Source organism: Lemur catta, chromosome 15 (assembly GCF_020740605.2).
Source record: "Lemur catta isolate mLemCat1 chromosome 15, mLemCat1.pri, whole genome shotgun sequence".
NCBI classification, from domain to species: Eukaryota; Metazoa; Chordata; class Mammalia; order Primates; family Lemuridae; genus Lemur; species Lemur catta.
The window spans coordinates 19,926,734-19,946,080 of NC_059142.1; the positions used below are offsets into that span (position 1 = coordinate 19,926,734).

At 55.9% G+C, this 19,347-nt stretch overlaps 1 protein-coding gene across 1 annotated transcript in view; it reads left to right on the forward strand.

Annotated features, from left to right (window-relative positions):
* Window positions 1-18,367, forward strand: part of NOS2 (nitric oxide synthase 2) — a 31,241-nt gene extending 12,874 nt beyond the window's left edge. Inside the window, exons 11-26 of the mRNA XM_045525409.1 lie at window positions 2,799-2,993; window positions 3,884-3,966; window positions 4,333-4,477; window positions 5,550-5,654; window positions 6,653-6,702; window positions 7,083-7,257; window positions 8,070-8,202; window positions 9,051-9,129; window positions 9,836-10,017; window positions 11,098-11,261; window positions 12,248-12,455; window positions 14,048-14,135; window positions 14,555-14,676; window positions 15,122-15,270; window positions 16,167-16,361; window positions 17,778-18,367. Coding sequence (XP_045381365.1) covers window positions 2,799-2,993; window positions 3,884-3,966; window positions 4,333-4,477; window positions 5,550-5,654; window positions 6,653-6,702; window positions 7,083-7,257; window positions 8,070-8,202; window positions 9,051-9,129; window positions 9,836-10,017; window positions 11,098-11,261; window positions 12,248-12,455; window positions 14,048-14,135; window positions 14,555-14,676; window positions 15,122-15,270; window positions 16,167-16,361; window positions 17,778-17,885 — 2,181 coding nt within the window. The 3' untranslated portion in view covers window positions 17,886-18,367. The remainder of the gene's footprint in view (window positions 1-2,798; window positions 2,994-3,883; window positions 3,967-4,332; window positions 4,478-5,549; window positions 5,655-6,652; window positions 6,703-7,082; window positions 7,258-8,069; window positions 8,203-9,050; window positions 9,130-9,835; window positions 10,018-11,097; window positions 11,262-12,247; window positions 12,456-14,047; window positions 14,136-14,554; window positions 14,677-15,121; window positions 15,271-16,166; window positions 16,362-17,777) is intronic.
* Window positions 18,368-19,347: the final 980 nt, after the last annotated feature.

Consider the following 19,347-nt stretch of genomic DNA (forward strand, 5'->3'; position numbering starts at 1 on the left):
TTAAACAGGCATTGAACACCCAGTTTGTGCCAGGCACTGCGCTAGGTGCTAGGATACAGAGATAAATACGCCCTCTTGCACATGCTAGCAATCCAGCAACAGGCAACCCCTCACCTCCCAAGACTGGTCAATCCCTGCACTTGGGCACTGAATCCTGTCCTCTCTTAATTGCACAAGGACTTCTGAAAATGTTTGTCCCCTCTCTCTATGTCAGCCATGTCTCCCTCTCTGCTGGATCTTTCCCAAGGGTGTACACAAACAGGCTGTCCCAGCTCCCATCTCAAAGAAATAAGCAAATAGCTAACCAAGTCACTCCTCCCAAGCCTCAGGCTCCCTGCAGCAACAGCTTCATTTTTCTGCTCCTTTCTATTTCGGAACTGTTGAAAGGTCTCATTGCACATCCTCATGCCCCAGCTGCTCCAGTCCGGCTTTTACCCCTCACCGCAATCTTGGGTCGGTAGTGTTGGAATTTCTGTTGTTTTTCAAACTCACCAAGAGGATTCCCACCACAGGGTCTTTGCGCCTACTTTTCCCTCTGCCCACAACCTTCTTCCTGCACATCATCCCACGGCCAGCTCCCTCCGTTCATGCAGATCCCCACTGCTGTCTCCGCGAAGAAGCCTTCCCTGACCACGTCATGTAAAACAGCACCAGCACTCCATGCCATCCTGCCTCACTCTGCCCTTTCTTTGACTCCACTTCATTTTTCTTCATAATATTTCATCGCACAGTTCCTGGAATTACATAGCACATTCAAGTCTTTCTTTGTTGTTTTGCTTCCCCCACTAGCATGTAAGCTCCACAGGGCATAGACCTTGACTCTCTTGTTCACTGCTGTCCCTCTGGCCTGGAAGAGTGTCTAGCACGAGGTAAATGCAAATAAAAAATACATCTTAGAAGAATGAAGGGATGAGCCCACGTCCAAAAGAGCAGTGCTTCATCTTGTTTCCCTGTGCATCTACCTCTTGGGCCCACAGACCGCGGGTGGGCTCCTGTGTGGGACGGAGTCCTCAGGTTCATCCACTGCTCTTACTTCTATAAGCCCTTCCCTTCTCTTTGGGAAGGAGGCCCGAGGGGCGTGAAGATACTACTTTAGAAGCTGGGACTATCTCCCCAAAGCTCCCAGATCACCCTGGAGACCGGACCACTGGGCAGTCATTCATTCATTCAGCAAAGTTTTACTGAGTATTTGCTGTGTGCCAGGCACAAGGCTGGGTGAAGCATGTGAGTGGCGAATAAAATACATATGATAACACACTGTTGCCCACAGCTGGGTCTCCCCCTAGGCAGGGTGAGCCCATGCTCCATGGGGGAGGGGTTCTGAGGCTGAGCTAGGAAGGAACAGGAAGCCTCCCCACCCCCAGCCCCAGCCAGAGGCTCGGAAGGGCTGGTCGTGGACCACACATCCTGACTCCTGGGGACTCCCAGCACCAGCCCTGACACGGCAGGATGTGGCTATGTCCCAGCAAATCTGTGCGCCTCAGCCGTCTCCTGACCGTTGCTGACCGTGTCCCTGCACTGCCGAGAGTCTCCAGGACTTCCTTGTCACCCTCCTTCAGGATAAACTTCAAAAGACTCAGCCTTGTTTCCTAAAATGGGAATAACGATAGTACCTCCTCACCAGGTTATTGTAAGAGTTAAGTAAAAATTCACGCAACATGTTTAGCTGCACTGCTTGGCCCACGGCAAAACTAAGCATTAGTTTTGCTGTTATTATCTGTTTTGGTGACTGTCATTATCATAGCTCCTGAGCTGACAATTGGCCTGGCCCCCAGGAGTTGCTCTATATGTATATATACAATTTTACAAGGCATAGCTGGACCTCCTGGGTCCCACATCCGCTGGCTCCTCTTGTGAAAATGACCGGCTTTCCTCTGCTTCCGCTGGTTAGATGCCAGTCTAACCCAGAGGGGCGTGTCTCCCCCTCTGTAATGCCAGTACCTTATGAAGTGCCTGGCACATGGACATCATAATAGCAGCTGGCCTTTCTTAAGCACTTACTGCGTTTTGTTTGTACCAACTCATTGCATCCTTTCAACAACCTCATGATGTAGGAACTATTATCATCCCCATTTTACAGATGAGGAAACTGAGGCTTAGGGAGATTAAGGAACTAAGAGCTCAAGATCACATGGCTAATAAGAAGCCAGGGTTTGAAACACTATGTTAAACAGATGTCTCCTGACTGAGTGGGTTGTCCTGGACATTGAGGGTTGTGGCTGCCCCTGCTGGGTCATTTCAGGTGGGCTCAGACCCCGCAGCTTCTAATTTCGGACCATAGGCGGTTTGTCTTCCATACACTACAGTTTTCCTCGTGCTTCAGACCTCTCCACAGAGGTCTCTAGTTCTAAATTCCTGGCTAAGAAAGCTACAACCCCAGGGAAGTGACTCTTGGAACTGTCCACCAACAAATGGCTGGGATGGTATTTTCTTTACCTGCAAAAAGGTGCTGTGGTTTGAGTTATCCACATCCAGAGAGAGCCATTTGCTGCGAGTCTGGGGGGACTTGTGGGTAGGGGAAGACGAACACTGCCCCCGGAGGGCCCAGGGGAGCCCCCATGGGACCTGTGGGTGACCATGGCCACGGTGCTTTCTTGAGCTCCTTCGGAATCTGTGAAAGTGCCTTCCGTCGGGTATTTATTTTCACAGGTGAGCAGAGGGCCAGGCGGAGTTGCTCTTCAACCTCAGAGATCGCCAGGCCTCCCCGTGCTCCATCTGGGAGCCCTGCAGCCACTGGCCACTCTCTCAATTCCCCCACCCCTTATCTCAACTCCCCGTCTTGCCTTCCTCTGATTTAGAAGCAAAACGTGACCATTATGGACCACCACTCAGCTGCAGAGTCCTTCATGAAGTACATGCAGAACGAGTACCGGTCCCGTGGGGGCTGCCCAGCCGACTGGATCTGGCTGGTCCCTCCCATGTCTGGGAGCATCACCCCTGTGTTTCACCAGGAGATGCTCAACTATGTCCTGTCCCCTTTCTACTACTACCAGGTGAGGGGCCTTCCTCTTCTCACCCCCGGGGGTGGTGGGCTCAGGTGTGGGCACTGTGTGTGCACATGCACCTGGGTGCTAACTCATGCGGGCACATGGGAGGGTCGGGGACACAGTGGTATATTTTTAAAGTCTCCCAGGCCCCACTCAAGGATGCTGAGCAGCTGTTGTCCATTTCCATGGAGGGTGGGACTGAAGGAAATGCCTTTTATTGTACCTTTAGTGAGGGCGTCTGTTGTCACACCTCCTTCCACGGGTCAGAGTCAGTCACTGTCCATTGATCCTGCCACTCCCTGGCTGTACTGATCCTGGGCAAGTCCTTTTACCTTTCTGAGCCCTGGTTTTCTCATCCTTAGAAGCAATGGCATTAACTCCACGGTGGCGTATGTGACAGCTCAGCGCAGTGCCCAACCCAGAATGCACTCAGTAACCTCTCACTATCGAGACAGGCTCATTTTTTGTCAAAAAGGATTTGATTTGGAATTAGGGAAGAGCTTCCTCACTCTGGAAGTGGATAGTAGGGTGCTTGTGTACCCTGGTTTGCCCAGGAAAACGTCTGCCTGTCATGGCAGCGTGTCCTCTTCCTTGCAAAGGGGTCTTGGCTCGGACGGTACATTGCGTAGTTTGCCTCGTGTTGAGACACTAAGTCAAAACAGCAGCGGCGACTCTTCCTTCCAGGAGGACACTAATGGGAATAAGTGTGCGGGCCCCGGGCCGGGCATTGGAGATGCAGCACTGAGGGAGACTGGCAGCCTTCCCTGCGGGGTTTCAGTGCGGTGGGGCTGGGGCAAGGGCCTGGCCACCTTCCCCGACTCAGGCATGGCGTGGAGGGTCCTCCACCACTCCAGCACCCCAAAGCCCTGCCCTCACCTCTCCTTTCTTTCCTGAAGGTGGAGGCCTGGAGAACCCACGTCTGGCAGGACGAGAAGCGGAGACCCAGGAGAAGAGAGATTCAGTTCAAAGTCTTGGTTAAGTAAGTAGGAGCAGCGGTGTTGATGCCTGAACTGTCCCTTCCTTCTCGTCAGCCTCCGCCTCCAGGCTTTGAAGGGCGGGGGACACAGAGAAAAGGTATTCTTTGTGGAGCTGGGCTTCCAGGAGCTCTGAGGGTCACTAGCTTCTGCTGTCCCAACCTTCTCTGTCCTCACTTTCCCAAAGGGCTGAGCAGTGGGCGAGGGCAGGAAAGGGCGTGTGGTCGGGGTGGACGACCGGCGAGGGACGCAGCTTCCTTTTCTCTCCACCCGCCCCACTGTAAACGCTGCCCCCCTCCCTCTCCCCCAGTCCCCTGTTTTGTTCTGGAAGGCTGACTCAGCACGGCGTCTGTCTGTCTCTGTCCCCGCAGAGCTGTGCTCTTTGCCTGTGTGCTGATGCGCAAGACGATGGCCTCCCGAGTCAGAGCCACAATCCTCTTTGCGACAGAGACAGGAAAATCAGAAGCGCTGGCCTCGGACCTGGGGGCCTTGTTCAGCTGTGCCTTCAACCCTAAGGTACCTGGCTCAGCTGCGTGGGTGTCACTTTGTCTGCCTGTGTGCAGAGAAGTCTGGGAAGAGTTGAAATGGTTTCTCTGCTCCTGAATGTCTCAGAGCCTTGGATGTGCCGATGTACAGCGTCAATCTGCAGTGGGAGGGTAGATTTGTGTGCAGGGATTCCCAAACTTACACAGTAAATAAGGTTTTCCTGGTGTTCTAGGGAACACAGTTTGAGAAACATTTTCCTAATAGATCCAAGCTTCAATACACATGAGCTGTTCTAGATGCGACAGTGAGTAAGGCAGAGCCAGGCCTCGCCCTGGGGGAGTCCTGCAGTGTATGCATCACTCCATCCTCCCAGGGCCCTGCAGAGCAGGTGTTGGTCAAAGCCATTGTTAATGCACAGAGGAAGCCCTTGAGTGTTGGACAGGTTAAGTGGTTTTTCCAGGGTCACACGACATCTGGGAGACAGATGGGGACAAGCCCAGTGTAACGCCAGTGATGGGATCAGTTTTGATCTCTGCTGCATAGAGACATAGGCCAGGTGGGGGATCACTAATGACCGGGTTAGACAGGTTGCTGAGAAGGTTTGCTGGTGCCAGGCCACACCTGCTGGCCCCCAGGGGTCTGGAACTGCCAGGAGACCGGTGACCAGTCCCACATCCCTGGTCAGGTAGGCGCGGGTAGAACATCCAGGCGAGGCGATGTTTCATCTGATGTTCCCGCCAGGCATTACCTGCTCATTCCACTTTGGTGGAAAATATGTCCTCACACACAGAATTTCAAATAGAGTGGAAGTGGTGAGAAGTGTTTTGCTTTGGGATATGCAGTATTTTGGAGATAGAGCCTCCAGCACTCACCAGGGTTAGCTGCGGGCTCGATGGCAGAAGGAGAATCGAGGACGATGCATTTGAACAGGTTCATTCACCTCCTCTGTGCCACACCTGTGCTGGGCACCAGGGGAGACAGATGATGACGGGAGTCTCAGCCTGAGAGTGGGGGTGGGGCAGGGGGAAGCCCAGGGTGTCTGGGCAGGGCGTGGAGGGCCCACCTGGGAGCCGAGGGCTGATGTCACCTGGGTTCCATCCAGGTTCTCTGCATGGACGACTACAGGCTGAGCAGCCTGGAGGAGGAGCAGCTGCTGCTGGTGGTGACCAGCACGTTTGGGAATGGAGACTGCCCCGGCAATGGAGAGGTGGGTGGCCCGAGGTCCCAAAGGCCTGGGGGGTGGCAGGGCCCGGGATGACCCAGGAAAGGGTCTCGGGGGATTCAGCATGTCCCAAACAGGACGTTTGGAGTAGTGCTTGGGTCACTCCAGGTGGTCCTGGTATATGTCATTTGCCTGCCTCCTTCGTAATTGCTGCCACATGTGTGTACCCCGTTTCCTACGACATACTTAATATAGTTCCGTGAATGACCTAACTCTTTTTTATTTAAAAATCCATATTTAAAGAAAACTTGTATCACTCTCACAAATGGAAAGCCAGCAAAAAGGAAATTCAATGCAAACAAAGTGAAGTTACTCAAGTTTAGCTAGCTACTGTTGCCTAACGAAGCCTGCTTCACCTTTGTTTTGGAAGAAAAGTAATGGGCAAGTATCAGAGAGGTGTTAAGGCTGGATTAGCACCAATTTGAGACTGTCTCTCTGGTGCCCAAAAGGATGAGAAGGGAATTAAAAAGGGAATAACTGAAAAATAGATTATGAAAAAGGGAGTAACTATTCACAATGCGATTGGATGGTGTTTCTGCTGGGTCCCCTACAAATTATCCTGGGTTCCTGGAAAATCAGGGTGATTTTAGAAAATGCAGGCCCAATTGCTGTTGCTTCCACCAGGCTGCGAACAAGAAGAGAGGCTCGTGCCCGGTCAGGAGACCCCCCTGGAGTTGCCCTTTTGGGAGGCAGCCCCCTCTGCCAGGGCCGCAGGGGTTGGGGCCAGGCTGTTCTGGTCCTCCGCTGAGGGGCAGGGCCACATGAGCTGCTAAGGGTCAGCCGGGGTGAGAGACAAGCTGAACTTGTCAGTTGACAGCCAGAGCCCTGCCCGGGTGGCCCCACACATAGTCCAACTTCTACTGTGGATCCAGAGCCTTCTCCTGCCAGTTGTGGCCGGTTTTACAACGGGCCAGCAGAAGCAAAGAGAAAGCAGCGCTTCTATTAACCTGGCCTGAGAGCTCTGTGGTTCCCTTTCTTTCTAGAAACTGAAGAAGTCCCTCTTCCTGCTGAAAGAGCTCACCAACAAATTCAGGTAAGGCTTCTCCCCACTCCCACGCGTCCAAGCCCTGCCTTGTGGGCCCAGGGTCTGGGTTCAGGGGGTGGAACCGGGGTGCATAGGGGGTGTTCTCAGAGCCGTCCAGGCACAGAGAGAGCCTGGCTCTGAGGTGTGTCCTCCGAGTGTGTTGAGGGCCAAGCCAGAGAAACGAGGTCCCTCTCACAGGCTGCTGGCCAAGTGTGGGGTTGGTCACGGGAGTTGGCGATCAGGGCCGGGCCCAGGGAGGACCAGAAGGGGTTCTGCCCCGGCCGGGGTGGGAGAGTCTGCGGCCGGCCTTGCAGGCTGTTGGTGCTGGGTGCTGACTGCTGTGCCCAGAGTGGGACACGCGTCTCCATGTGTGTGTCCTCCTCGGGCAGGTATGCCGTGTTTGGCCTCGGCTCCAGCATGTACCCTCAGTTCTGCGCCTTTGCTCACGACATCGACCAGAAGCTGTCCCAACTGGGGGCCTCTCAGCTCGCCCCCACCGGGGAAGGGGACGAGCTCAGCGGGCAGGAGGACGCCTTCCGCAGCTGGGCCGTGCAAACTTTCAAGGTCAGTTCCCAGCCAGAGCTGTCCCCCTAGCATAGTGGACATGACGTGGTATGTTCATGCCCAGGACATCTGTGCTGGGCATCCCGGGTGGCATGACCTCTGCCTGGTCCTGTGGGTGTGGTCCCAGGCATCGGCCGGGGCTATGGGCCTGAGGGCTCAGGTCACTGATGTGCTCCCTCAACGCCCCAGAAGAGCTGCACCCCCTGTGTGCACCCCCGGAGGGTGGGGCAGAGAAGGGGGCTCAGATACCCCCCTTCCCTTGGGAAGCTTCTGCTTTAAGGTCTTTCTCCCACTGGCTGTCTAGGTCACCTCTTACCACCTTCTCTTGTTTCAGTCTCTGAGCCACAGTGAGCCTGGGGACAGGCACCACAGGGTGGAGCACTTTGCTCCGTCCCAGTGTCTCCGTAGGTCTTTACTGCCTGTGGCTTGTCCACACTGATTAGAGAGCTCAGCACTGAGGCAGAGTGTCACCCAGCAGGGGTGCTTAGGAGCACGGGCCTGACTCAGGGTAGATGTGTTCCCAAAGCCCAGGCCTTGATTCCGCGTCAGGAAGCGGAGCGATCAGACCTCTCACAGCATGGGCAAGAGGATAAATAAGTTCATGCCAGCATTAATACTCATAATAACTGCAGTAGCTCCGATGCACCAAGCCCGGTACCTCTTTGCATCCTGGCACCAGCCCTATCAGATAAATGTGCCTAGAAGGTACAGGAAGCTCTCGGCTCAGGGCTGGGCCCATGGTAAGGTAGCCCCAGTGACGATGACGGTGCTGATGCTGACCCTTAACCCCAGTCTGCTCCATCTCCTTCCAGGTAGCCTGTGAGACATTTGATGTCCGAGGCAAGCAACACATTCAGATCCCCAAGCTCTACACCTCCAATGTGACCTGGGACCCCCACCACTACAGGCTCGTGCAGGACTCACAGCCTTTGGACCTCAACAAAGGTACCTGCTGCTCTGCACCAGCCGGGGCTTGTTTGCCCCTCCTGCCTGGGTTGGGGTCTCTGAGCCCTGAGCCTGGGGTCAAGGAGACCACCAGGTCCCCCTGCAGAGAGACAGCTGCCAGGCCCCTCTCTCGCTGCATCCATGAGCCTGCAGGGGAAACTGAGGCTCTGAGGGAGGCTGTTTCAGGAGGAAGCCCCGGGAGGGTGGTGCAGAGAGAGAAGGGAGCCCGCATTGGCTGAGGACCTACTGTGTGCCAGGCACTGGGCTGGGCTCTTTGCCCACGTGTGCTAAGTGAGCCCTGACACCAACAGGGAGAAAGGCAAAGACGGAGAAATTGAAACTCAGGAGGGTGAAGGAAGTTGCTAGCCTGTGGCCAGGCTGGGATCTGGGCTCCCCCCTTGCAGCAGCGAAGGCAGCCGAGTGCTGTGAAGAAGGTGTCACAGGCATTTCCAGGCTGCAGTTGGCAGCTGCGGACTCTGCCCCCTCTGGGTGCTGTGCCTTGTACCACGACTGCAGCAGTCCTGCAGTCCCTGCAGTTCTAAGACATCCCCGGCTTTGCAATGCTCTCCTGTGGACCCCAGGCCATGGGATGTCGGGACTTTCCATATTTTGGTACCTAAATTGAATTTCCCAACACCTAGAAGCAAGACAGCCACCCTCTGTCAGACCAAGGGTCTTTATTTGTGCTTTAGAAACAGTGGGAAAAAGGGGGGAAAGAAAACCCCAATAGCCACCCCAGTCGGACACGCCAAGGCTGATGTCCAGGTGTAACTGATGCAGAGATTTGGGGGCTTCCCCAGCAAAGCTCAACAGCCACGTGTCCACTTCACTGTCTGTGTCCCCCACAGCCCTCGGCAGCATGCATGCCAAGAACGTGTTCACCATGAGGCTCAAATCTCAGCAGAATCTACAGAGTCCGAAATCCAGGTGAGGGACAGGGCAGGGCTTCTCGGGGTTCCCGGTAGCCTCTGTCTGAGTGAGTGAAAGACCAGCACACGTCAGTCTGTGGAGGGGACGTGGGGAGCGCCTGCTGGCGTTAGCAGCCACGCCCTCGGTAGGACCAGCTCCCGGCTGCTAATCCACTTTTCCAGCTGGGAACCGGGGACCTGCGTCACTTCCTCTTCTTCCTCACTGAACTCCTTCACTAAAAGGGAAGGCAATAGAGGCTCGAGCCATTTGAATCTTTCTTAAGAACTTTCAGGAAAAGTGTTGGCAGAGAAGGAAATTTCCCAGCCAGGGTGACCAAGCGGGTGTGTGATCTGTGGGTGTTGTCTGTCTGAGCCGTCCTCCCCCATTCATCACGGAAACCGGTCTTTGTTCTAACAAGAACAGGGTTTCTTCTGATGCCCACACCTCTCCCTGGGCAGAGTCTGTGGTCAAGGCCTCGGGAGCTCAGAGGGCTTCTGGGGGGGGGTGGTCCCAGCTTCTCCCCGGGAGAAAGCTACAGGGGCCCTCTTGAGCACCCCCGCCTGAGGGGATGCCTTGTCCCAAGCTTAGGCGGGTGCCCCAGGCTCGTGGCACTGCGCAGGAAAATGGAAGGAGGGCACATATCCTGGGGAAACTGGCGCACCTAGCAGGTGGCTCTGGAGGAAATCCCGTGACACCATCCAAGGCTTCTCTTGCCCTTCCCCAGCCGCACGACGCTCCTGGTGGAGCTCTCCAGTGAGGACAGCGGCAGCCTGAACTACCTGCCCGGGGAGCACCTCGGCGTTTTCCCAGGCAACCAGCCGGCCCTGGTCCAAGGCATCTTGCAGCAAGTGGTGGACGGCCCTGCGCCCCACCAGACGGTGCACCTGGAGACCCTGAACGAGAGCGGTGAGCCCTGTGCCTGGGGGCCGAGGGGGCCCAGCATGCTCCTCCACCCTCCCCGCTGAGGGGCCGGGCTGGGCCTGCCCCCGACAGCTACCCCTGTCCTCCCTGCTGAGGGGTGGGTGGGTGAGTGCTGAAGCCAATGTTAAAGCAGCCTGAGGATAGCCCCTGGGTTCGCTCCCTGGGCTGCGTTTCCTAAGTGATAGTGACACCACCAAAGAATGCATCCCCCTAAATACAGCAGCCAGATCAGAAAGTGGGAGGCAGGGAAACAAAGTCTGGCAATGTCTCCACTGTCCAGGAGAAAGTGAGAGAGCCTGAAACATGGGGATGAGGGATGATGTCCTCGTGACTGGAGGGAGACAGATGCGGCTCACTGGTCTCTGATCCAGAAGAAATAACATGTTAATAATACTTTCACCTAACGTTTGGGGAGCACCCATGTACCAGGCACAGTACCAACCATTGTGGCTGCATTATTTCATCAGTGCTCGTGGGAACCCAGTAAGATGGGTTTGTTATATCCATTTCACAAGGAGGAAACCCAAGGCCCAGAGCGCTGTCACCCAGCTAGTAGTTTGGACCCTTGTGTGCTCGCCCCAGGGTCCGTGCTGTGACAGCCCTGTGTGTTGCCCCTTGGGACTCCCTGAGACTTGCCACTTCACTTTGGGCTCATCTTCTGCTCACCCGGCACCTCCAGGTCTAACACCCCAGGGCACTGCAGTCGTGGCTTGTCTCTGGCCTCTGAGGGGCACATCAGTCTTTGGTGGATTTAGTCATTGTGAGTCTGTAGTTCACCGGTGGGTGTCTTGCTGAAGTTCAGGTCTGGGCCAGAAAGGGACATGGTTAGTTTGTCAGGTTCATGTCATTGAGTGCCCACTGGAGGGCAGTTGATCAGCCTTCCCTGGCAACCCTGTCCCTGGGCACGACCTTCTTCCTGCCTTTTGCTCTTCCTGGAGCCAGAACTGCAGTGTCTTCTCTCCCTGCGGCTGGAGGATAGAGCGTGTCACCCCCGAGGCCTCATCACCCTCTGAGAAGCCCAAAGGGGGCCCCCTTTCCATCCTGACACCTTCCTTCCCTATCCAGGCGGCTACTGGGTCAGCGACAAGAGGCTGCCATCCTGCTCACTCAGCCAGGCCCTCACCTACTTCCTGGACATCACCACTCCCCCAACCCAGCTGCTGCTCCAAAAGCTGGCCCAGCTGGCCACGGAAGAGGCCGAGAGACAGAGGCTGGAGACCCTGTGCCAGGTGAGGGTCAGGGATGGTGGGTGACACAGGGGGAGGTCCCAGCGTGGGGGGAGCCAGAGCCCAGAGCTAGTCCTTAGAGAAAGGGCATCCAACCCAGGTTCCCAGAGTGAGACTTGTCAAAGGCTGCTGGGAAGTCAGGCATCCTCTGCTGTCCCATGTCCAGGACACAGTTGTGTTGAGTGAGCTGAAACTCTCTGAGTGTCTGCAGGATGCAGCCAAAGTGCACTGCCTTGGAAATTAGCTAGAAAGGGGAGCCACAGTGTCTAGTCTGCCTTTGTATCCCCCAAAGCTGGAACAAGCTTGGCACTTAAGAAGCATTAGAGGGTGGACGGTGTGGATGTGTGGACAAATGGCCGTAGTGACAGATGGGTAGTAGAATTAGTAAGTTAATGAGAGAATGCATTAACTCACCTGCAACTTTCTGGGCTCCTGTCTTAGCAAAACGCAGTGAATGTCATTATTATCATCATCATTATCACTAATCATCTTGATTCCAACCACCTCCACTACCGTTATTCTCTCTCCTCACTATACTAATTTGGCACACATTTTCTCATTTAATTCTGACAACATCCCCAGAAAGTAGGTTACATTACCCTCATGTTACAAAGTTTCAATAATTGGCAGAAGATTCCACAGCTAGTAAGAGCATCTGGCCACAAGATTTGAACACAGGTCTGATTGGTTCCAAAGTCTTGGCCCAAATAAGATTATAGTAAAGATGTGACCCCCATTCATGAGCTAGTGAGGGTGGAGGTCTAAGCATGCACGTTAGATAAATGCCACCCACTGGACTGAGTTCCTCCACAACAGTCACTATTTCCTCACTGCTTGGTATCTCAGCACCCTGGACAGCGCCGGGGACAGCACCGTGTTCAGCGAGTGAATGAATGAGCGAATGAATGAATGGATACTGGGTTGTGGCAGCCTCTTCACCCGAAGCGGGGTGGGCACCCTCGGTCTCTCACACTGCCCTTGGCTTTCAGCCCTCAGAGTACAGCAGGTGGAAGTTCACCAACAGCCCCACGTTCCTGGAGGTGCTGGAAGAGTTCCCGTCCCTGCGGGTGTCGGCTGCCTTCCTGCTGTCCCAGCTCCCCACTCTGAAGCCCCGGTACTACTCCATCAGCTCCTCCCGGGACCACACCCCCACGGAGGTGCACCTGACCGTGGCCGTGGTCACCTACCGCACCCGAGGTGAGCAGGGGCTCTGGCGCGGCCCAACTCTGCTCCTCCCTGGGCAGCTGCTGAGCGTCCCTGAGCTTCCATCCCCTCACCGGTTAACCAAGGTGGGGACACCCACCTCCCAGAGTTGTCAACAGTAACGGGAGGTGTGTGGGAGAGATTCCTACGAACCAGGCACTAAGCGAACCCCTTTGTATGCGTGTGATCGGTCACCATGGGGGGTAGGTGCTGTGCGCGTTTTACAGGTAGGGAAATCAAGGCACGGAGAGGTTAAGCCATTTGTTCAAGGTCACACTGTTAGTGAATGGGGAGCTGGATTCAAACCCAGGTAGTGTAAGTGCCGAGTCCACATTCTCCACCACTCTGCCGTCCTACTAGTGTTGGGACAATTCAACGCGATCACACATGGAGAGCAGCCACCCTGTAGGCGGACCCCAGGGATTCTGAATCTTGCTCAAGGGCAGCCTGGATTCCAGGACGATATCTCAGTGGCAGCTCATTCACTGTTGGGTTACTTCACGCCTCTCCACGTTTGGCACCGTGATGGCTGTGGAAATACAGCAGACATAGCCCCTGCCCTCACGGGGCATCTACAAGGGCAATGAAGAGCTAGGTGGAGAAATAATTAGGTGATTCTCACTGCGTAGGTGCCAAGAGGGGAAGTGCAGGGTCACTGAGGGCAGAGAATGGGGGAGTGAGGCTGCCATTGACTGAGGGGGCCAAGAACTGATCCAGGTGGTCTTGGCTCCTCTGCTGGACCAACTCTGCCCTGGCACTGCCCTGCGTCACTGAGCGTTGCCTGGGTTGGCAAAGCTGGGAGCTGCCCACACCTCCGAGCCCTCCGTCCTCTGCGAAGCACAATCACGCAGGTTCTAACAACTAGGCAGAGCCCGTTTGCCCTGCTAGAGAACACCCTCGCAGCCCGGGAGAGGAGACGCAGGGTGTCCTGAGAGCGAGATTCAATCCAGAGGAAAACCAAGGGGACTTCTCCAGCTGGTTGGAGGCCTCCTTCAAATGCTGAGCCACTGTGAAGGGAATGCAACCCTGAGAAATCTGGGGTTTCTCCAGGCCCAGGAGGGGCCACTGGGGAAGGAAGTGAGGTGTCGGAGCAGGCTGGAGTGTTTGGAGGTCATCCTCCACCCAGGGTTCCTACCAGCAAGAGCTACGCTCAGGAGGACATGCAGTAGCCACGTCTGAGAGGTCACTTTGTGCTGCTGTCTGTAGAGCTAAGTGTTGGCCTGGAAGGGTCCCTGGAGGAACACTATTGGAAGGAGCACTGGAGTAGGAGTCAGGGAATATGAGCTATCCACTGATCCCACCACCTCCCTAGTGACCCCCTGCAAGTCACTTTCCCTCTCCGGCACTCAGTTTCTGCATTGGCCAAAGGAGCGACTTGCAGCTTCCCAGCCCCTTTCAGTCTCCCCCGTCTCTGGGCTTACAGAGCCTGCATCTCAGAAACGGGAGGACAGACAGCCCCGCATTAAGCCCTGAGAGGGCCTGAGCCGGGCAGTCCAAGGAGGGGCATTGGTGTGGGTGGAGCAGCTGGTACAGGTGGCACATGGGCAGTGAGGGGAGCGTTGGTCAGGTCTGTGCTGTCATTGCAGATGGCCAGGGTCCCCTGCACCATGGTGTCTGCAGCACATGGCTCAGCAACTTGAAGCCCCAAGACCCAGTGCCGTGCTTTGTGCGAAGGTAAACACCCCCTCCACTCTGTCCCCTGTGGGACCGCCGACCCCAGGTGTGCTAGATGGAAGGCAGGGATCTGGGGTTTAGGTGACCCTTGGTCTATAAAGAAGGCCTTGGGGTAACATGGGCCCAATCCCTCTCCGTGCCATGCCCTGGCTACAGAGTGTGGCTGAGCCGCTAGCAGGGGTTGCGGTGACAGCAGTGCCTATGGGGTCCAGAGTACAGTGAGCTCAGCCCTTTTCCAAAAGGACCCCAGGGGGAGGGGACAGTGTGCCTGGACAGAAGAAATGAAGCAGCCTCGGGACTTGGGAGATGAAATACAAGCTGTTCTGTCCCCAGCCCCACCACATGCCCAGCCCCTGTCCTATGCCTGTGTCTAGCCCAGGGTGTTTGGGGACTGAGCCTCTCTCCTCTGTCCCCTTCAGTGCCAGCGGCTTCCATCTCCCCGAGGACCCCTCCCGACCTTGCATCCTCATCGGGCCCGGCACAGGCATCGCCCCCTTCCGCAGTTTCTGGCACCAGCGGCTCCATGACTCCGAGCACAAAGGTACGGCTGGTGGGGTCCCAGGTGGGAGGGGGCACCGGGTGGCCAGCGCCTGCCTGGGAGGAGAACTGCAGGCCCACAGACGTTGCCTGGACCTCTCCAGGGAAGGCCCCCCGAGCTGGCCTCGGGCTGTGCGGGCTTCCCTGGGACTTGCTGTCTAACCTTATCTCCCACATTGGAGCCCTGGCTCCTGGTCTGGGTGGTCGGGTAATGGAGAAGTCACTGCTTTGGACCTCTAGTCGACTGAGGGGATCCTGTACCTGCACTGCCAGGTGTGTGGCTATGGACGAGTGATCTGAAGGCCCTGGGCCTCAGTTTCCTCTCTGTGAAGTGGGGATGACGCCAGATAGGATACTTGTGGGAACAAAATGAGCATTGGAGTTGGGCCCTGGGGCGTGGCCGCCCTCTGGTGGCCAGCATGCTAACTGCAGCCTGCTGCGTCTTGCAGGGCTCCGCGGCGGCCGCGTGACCCTGGTGTTCGGGTGCCGCCGCCCAGACGAGGACCACCTGTATCAGGAGGAGATGATGGAGATGGCCCGGAAGGGCGTGCTGCATGAGGTGCACACCGCCTATTCCCGCCTGCCTGGCAGGCCCAAGGTAAACGCGGCCTGGGGGCAGGTGGCGCCTTAAACACACAGGCCGCGGTTTGTGCCTGGATCCCCCCCAGCCCTGGCCTCTCCGAGCTTCAGCTTCTCGGCTCTAAAGTGGGGACCACTATACAACCATCAGAGTGACGCTGTGAAGCTCATACGTCCTCTCTGCCAGCAGAGGAGAGGTTCGGGACTAACCCAGGCTCCCACCGCGGGCTAATCCCCGGCGCCCAGCCTGCCAAGGTGCCCACAGGCCCCTGCGACACAGGACTGCCCCGGGAGAGGTGGTGCAGGCTGGCTCTGCGCTCAGCCGCCGCTCCCACCATGCACTCAGATGGGCTCTGCTGCCCCAGGAGACTTGGCCCTGTGAGCCGGGGGTGTCAGTATAGACACTTGTGCCATCAGGGCTCCTCTCGGACCCTGTGCCCTGTGCCAGTGCTGAGGCCCCTGAGCAAGATCACAGAGTCCTTGATGGACTCCGGGACCTTCTGCCTAACTGGGGAGCCTGGGGTCTGTGCTCCTGCCCTGAATTACAGCAGAGACCTGAGGGACAGTCTGCATTGGGAAGCTCCCTTTTCTGGGGTGTAGGCAGAGCCCTGATTGTGGGGAACTGATGCCGTGGAAGCGTGGTGGATTGGGCAACAATCTGGGAGCCCCACCAGGCAGTCAGCCCCTCGAGGGCAGGACTGTGTCCGCCATTCATCTCTCTCATCTCAGCTTAGCCTCCAGGGCATCTGTGTGTGTCCTGACCCTGAGCTGGATGCAAAAATCCTGTGCCCCGTGCAAAGTCCTGGCTGGGAGGGGCCCACTCTGCAGCCTCAATGCCCCCCCCCTGGGGGGGGCCTGCATGCCAACCTCTCTCCCAGCAGCCGAGACTGGAGCCTCCATTTACTCTGTTTTCAGGTGTATGTTCAAGACATCCTGCGGCAGCAGCTGGCCAGCGAGGTGCTCCGTGTGCTGCACGAGGAGCGAGGCCACCTCTACGTCTGTGGGGACGTGCGCATGGCCCGGGACGTGGCCTGTACCCTGAGGCAGCTGGTGGCCTCCAAACTGAGCCTGAGCGAGGAGCAGGTGGAGGACTATTTCTTCCAGCTCAAGGTGTGTGGGCCGAGGGCACAGGCCACGGGAGCCAGGATGGGGGGCAGAGCCCGAGGGGAGTCAGGCCCAGGACAGTCCTGGACCACAGCAGAACCCCAGAAGTGGCTGAGGTCTGAGCCAGATGGGCTGGTAGAAGGCCTATCCGCCCGCACATTCCGGTCTGGGTGGCAGCTGGCTTTCACAAGTCAGTGGACATGTCTGGTTTTCTGTCTGTGGAATGGAAGCAGGAGAGTCTCCTGGCCCCTGTTCAGCTGAGGCAGGGCTGTGAACACTGGGGACAGGAAGGATGTCCCCCCATCAGCCTTGTGCGAACCTCACACTTGTTACCTACACCCAGCTTGGCGTCTGCTCACCCTCTCGCATTTTAGTGATGATACTAGTAGTGACATTTACCAAGGGCTTACCCTGTGCCAGGTGCTTGCCCACGATGCTCATGTGGCATTTCCTGCAGGCCTTGCAAGCACTTTCCGAGGGAAGCACTGTTATCACCTCCATTGTGCAGAGGGAAGGGAGACCTGAGGGGTCCGTGGCAGTACGTGTGAGAGCACAGAGTTCAGTCTGCCTCTCTCTGTTTGCAAAGCCTTTATTGAGCACCTACTATGTGCTGAGGATAGAGCAGCAAACAAAACAGGTGAAAAGTCCTGCCCAGTCCATTGCACTGGGGCTGGCAAAACCACATGAGGAAAACGTGTAGTTCTTCGGAGGAAAACGAGGCGGGGAAGCAGCCCAGTGGGAAGTGTAATTTCAAATAGGATGGCCAGGGAAGGTGTCACTGGAAGGTGACATTTGAGGAAAGACCCGTGGGAGGTGAGGAGGGAGCCCTGTGAATATTGAAGAAAACAGACTTCTGGGCTGTTCTGGAAGGAGCAGCATGTTCAACGGCCCTGGGGTGGGAGTTAGTCTGGCGAGTTTGAAGAACAAGGAGATCACAGGCATTTCCCAAAATACATTCATCGTGTCCATAGATATTTGGCATCCAAAGGGTTCCAAGAACAAATAGCTTTAGACATGCTCAGTTAGAGGCAAACACATTGCTTTTCTACAAGACTCCTCAGAGCCTGTAACATGCTACTGTGCATCGTGACACTTCAAGACTGGGAGGAAAGAAAGTACGTGGCATTTCCCAAATGTGTGGATCTCAGAGCTCACATTCCTGGAGCAGGTTGTGGATGAGCGCTGGGCAGGAAATGGGAACGCCAGCCATCCCTGCAGCTTCGGGAGGTGTTAGATGGTCCACAGCAGAGCAGGTGCCGATGGGGTTAGAGTCTAAACCGAGTTCCAGCATCGTCTAAGCACGACAGTTGGCTCATGAATGTCGTGTGTGATAAGGAAGCTGGGGCTTGTCCCAGCCTGGGCTCGGTGTCGGAGGCGCTGGACCGGCAGAGCTGACACATTGTTCTCTGTTTCCCCTTATAGAACCAGAAGCGCTATCATGAAGATATCTTCGGTGCTGTATTTCCTTATGAGATGAAAAAGGACAGGACAGCGGAGCAGCCAGGCCACCTGGAGATCTCAATGCTCTGACGGCCCGCGGGACAGGTTACAGCTGCTGACGCAGAATGTAATGATGGAGTCAAGCCTGGATTATCTGAGGTCACCGGGCCTGGGGAGATGGAAAGCTGTGATACCCGCCAAGGCTCACATCTCATTTCTTCACCTCCTTCCCCACCAAGCCCTTTACTTGACCTGCTACCAAGCAGCACCCTGGATGGATTGGAGCCTCCTCTCCCGAGCTGGGGCCTCCCCGGTCCCTTGGAGACTAAATCCGCAGTGCCAGGCCTGGCAAGCGGTGGAAAGGAAGATGGGACCTTCTGCTGATTGCACCACTCCGAGTGACCACCAGGAGGCGCTGGCAGCCACTCTGTATTTAACCGCCCGTGTACAGTTATTTATGCCTCTGTATTTAAATAAACACACCCGAGTCCGCTCCCAAGGGCCACTCGGGCCTTCCCTGTATGATTCCTTGATGGTGATATTTATAAGAAATACATTTTATTTTAATCACACTGTATGTGTGTGTGTGTTTTGTAGGGAAAGCGGCCGTCAGTTACTCATACTAGGGGACAGGTGGTGCCGCAGGCTGGACAAAGGTCCCCACAAAGGGACGTCCCATCCAGGCCATGGCTGCTTCTGTGAAGTGCCTGCCAGGTACTTCGGCAGCAGATGGAGTTTTATGCTTGTCCTAAGACCTGCCCTGGGGACCAGGGGCTCAGGCTCTGAGCCCTGAGTGCCAGGCACCGATGCATCTGAACAACGTGGCCACGGATCCGGTCACCCAAACCAGGGCTCCTCACACTCCAATGTGCCCACGAGTCACCCCGGATCTTACTGAAATGCAGACTCTGATATAACAGGTCTGGGGCAGGACAATTTGCATTTCTAACAAGGTCCCAGGTGACACTGACATGTCTGGGCTGAAGACTGCACTTTGAGCCCCACCCTGGTTCCCGAGGGACCAGGTTCTTGATGGAGTCAGCAGGATGTCTGGGTGTCACGTGGGCAAGGGGCTGGGCTCCCCTGCACTGGCCCAGTGGCTGGCAGACCCCACCCACTGATCTAATTTTCCTGTGCAACCCCTAACCCCTAATGCCGGGAGACCCAGGGCAGAACAGCACAATCAGACCTGGCTTCCCATCAGCTGCTCCCGGCCCCACCTGCCGCCTCCCCCTCCGGGGACGCAGGGTTCTGATGAACCTGTGCGGGGAGTTAGCTACACTCCCAGAAAAGATTCGGGTCCCTAAGGCAGGGGTCATCTCAAAGGATAAGAAAATAATAGAAAATAGAAAATAATAGAATATAGAAATAAAAGAATACACAGAGATGAAGGTATAGCTTATAAAGAATAGATTTATAAAAAAGCAGGGGGCTCAGGAGACCCCACAAAATCCTCGTAATTTCTGGGGTCCCGAATGAAGTTTCACATCAATATTTATGGGTACAGTGATCGGTTGCCGGGGGTAACAGATTTCCATAATAACAAGTAGTT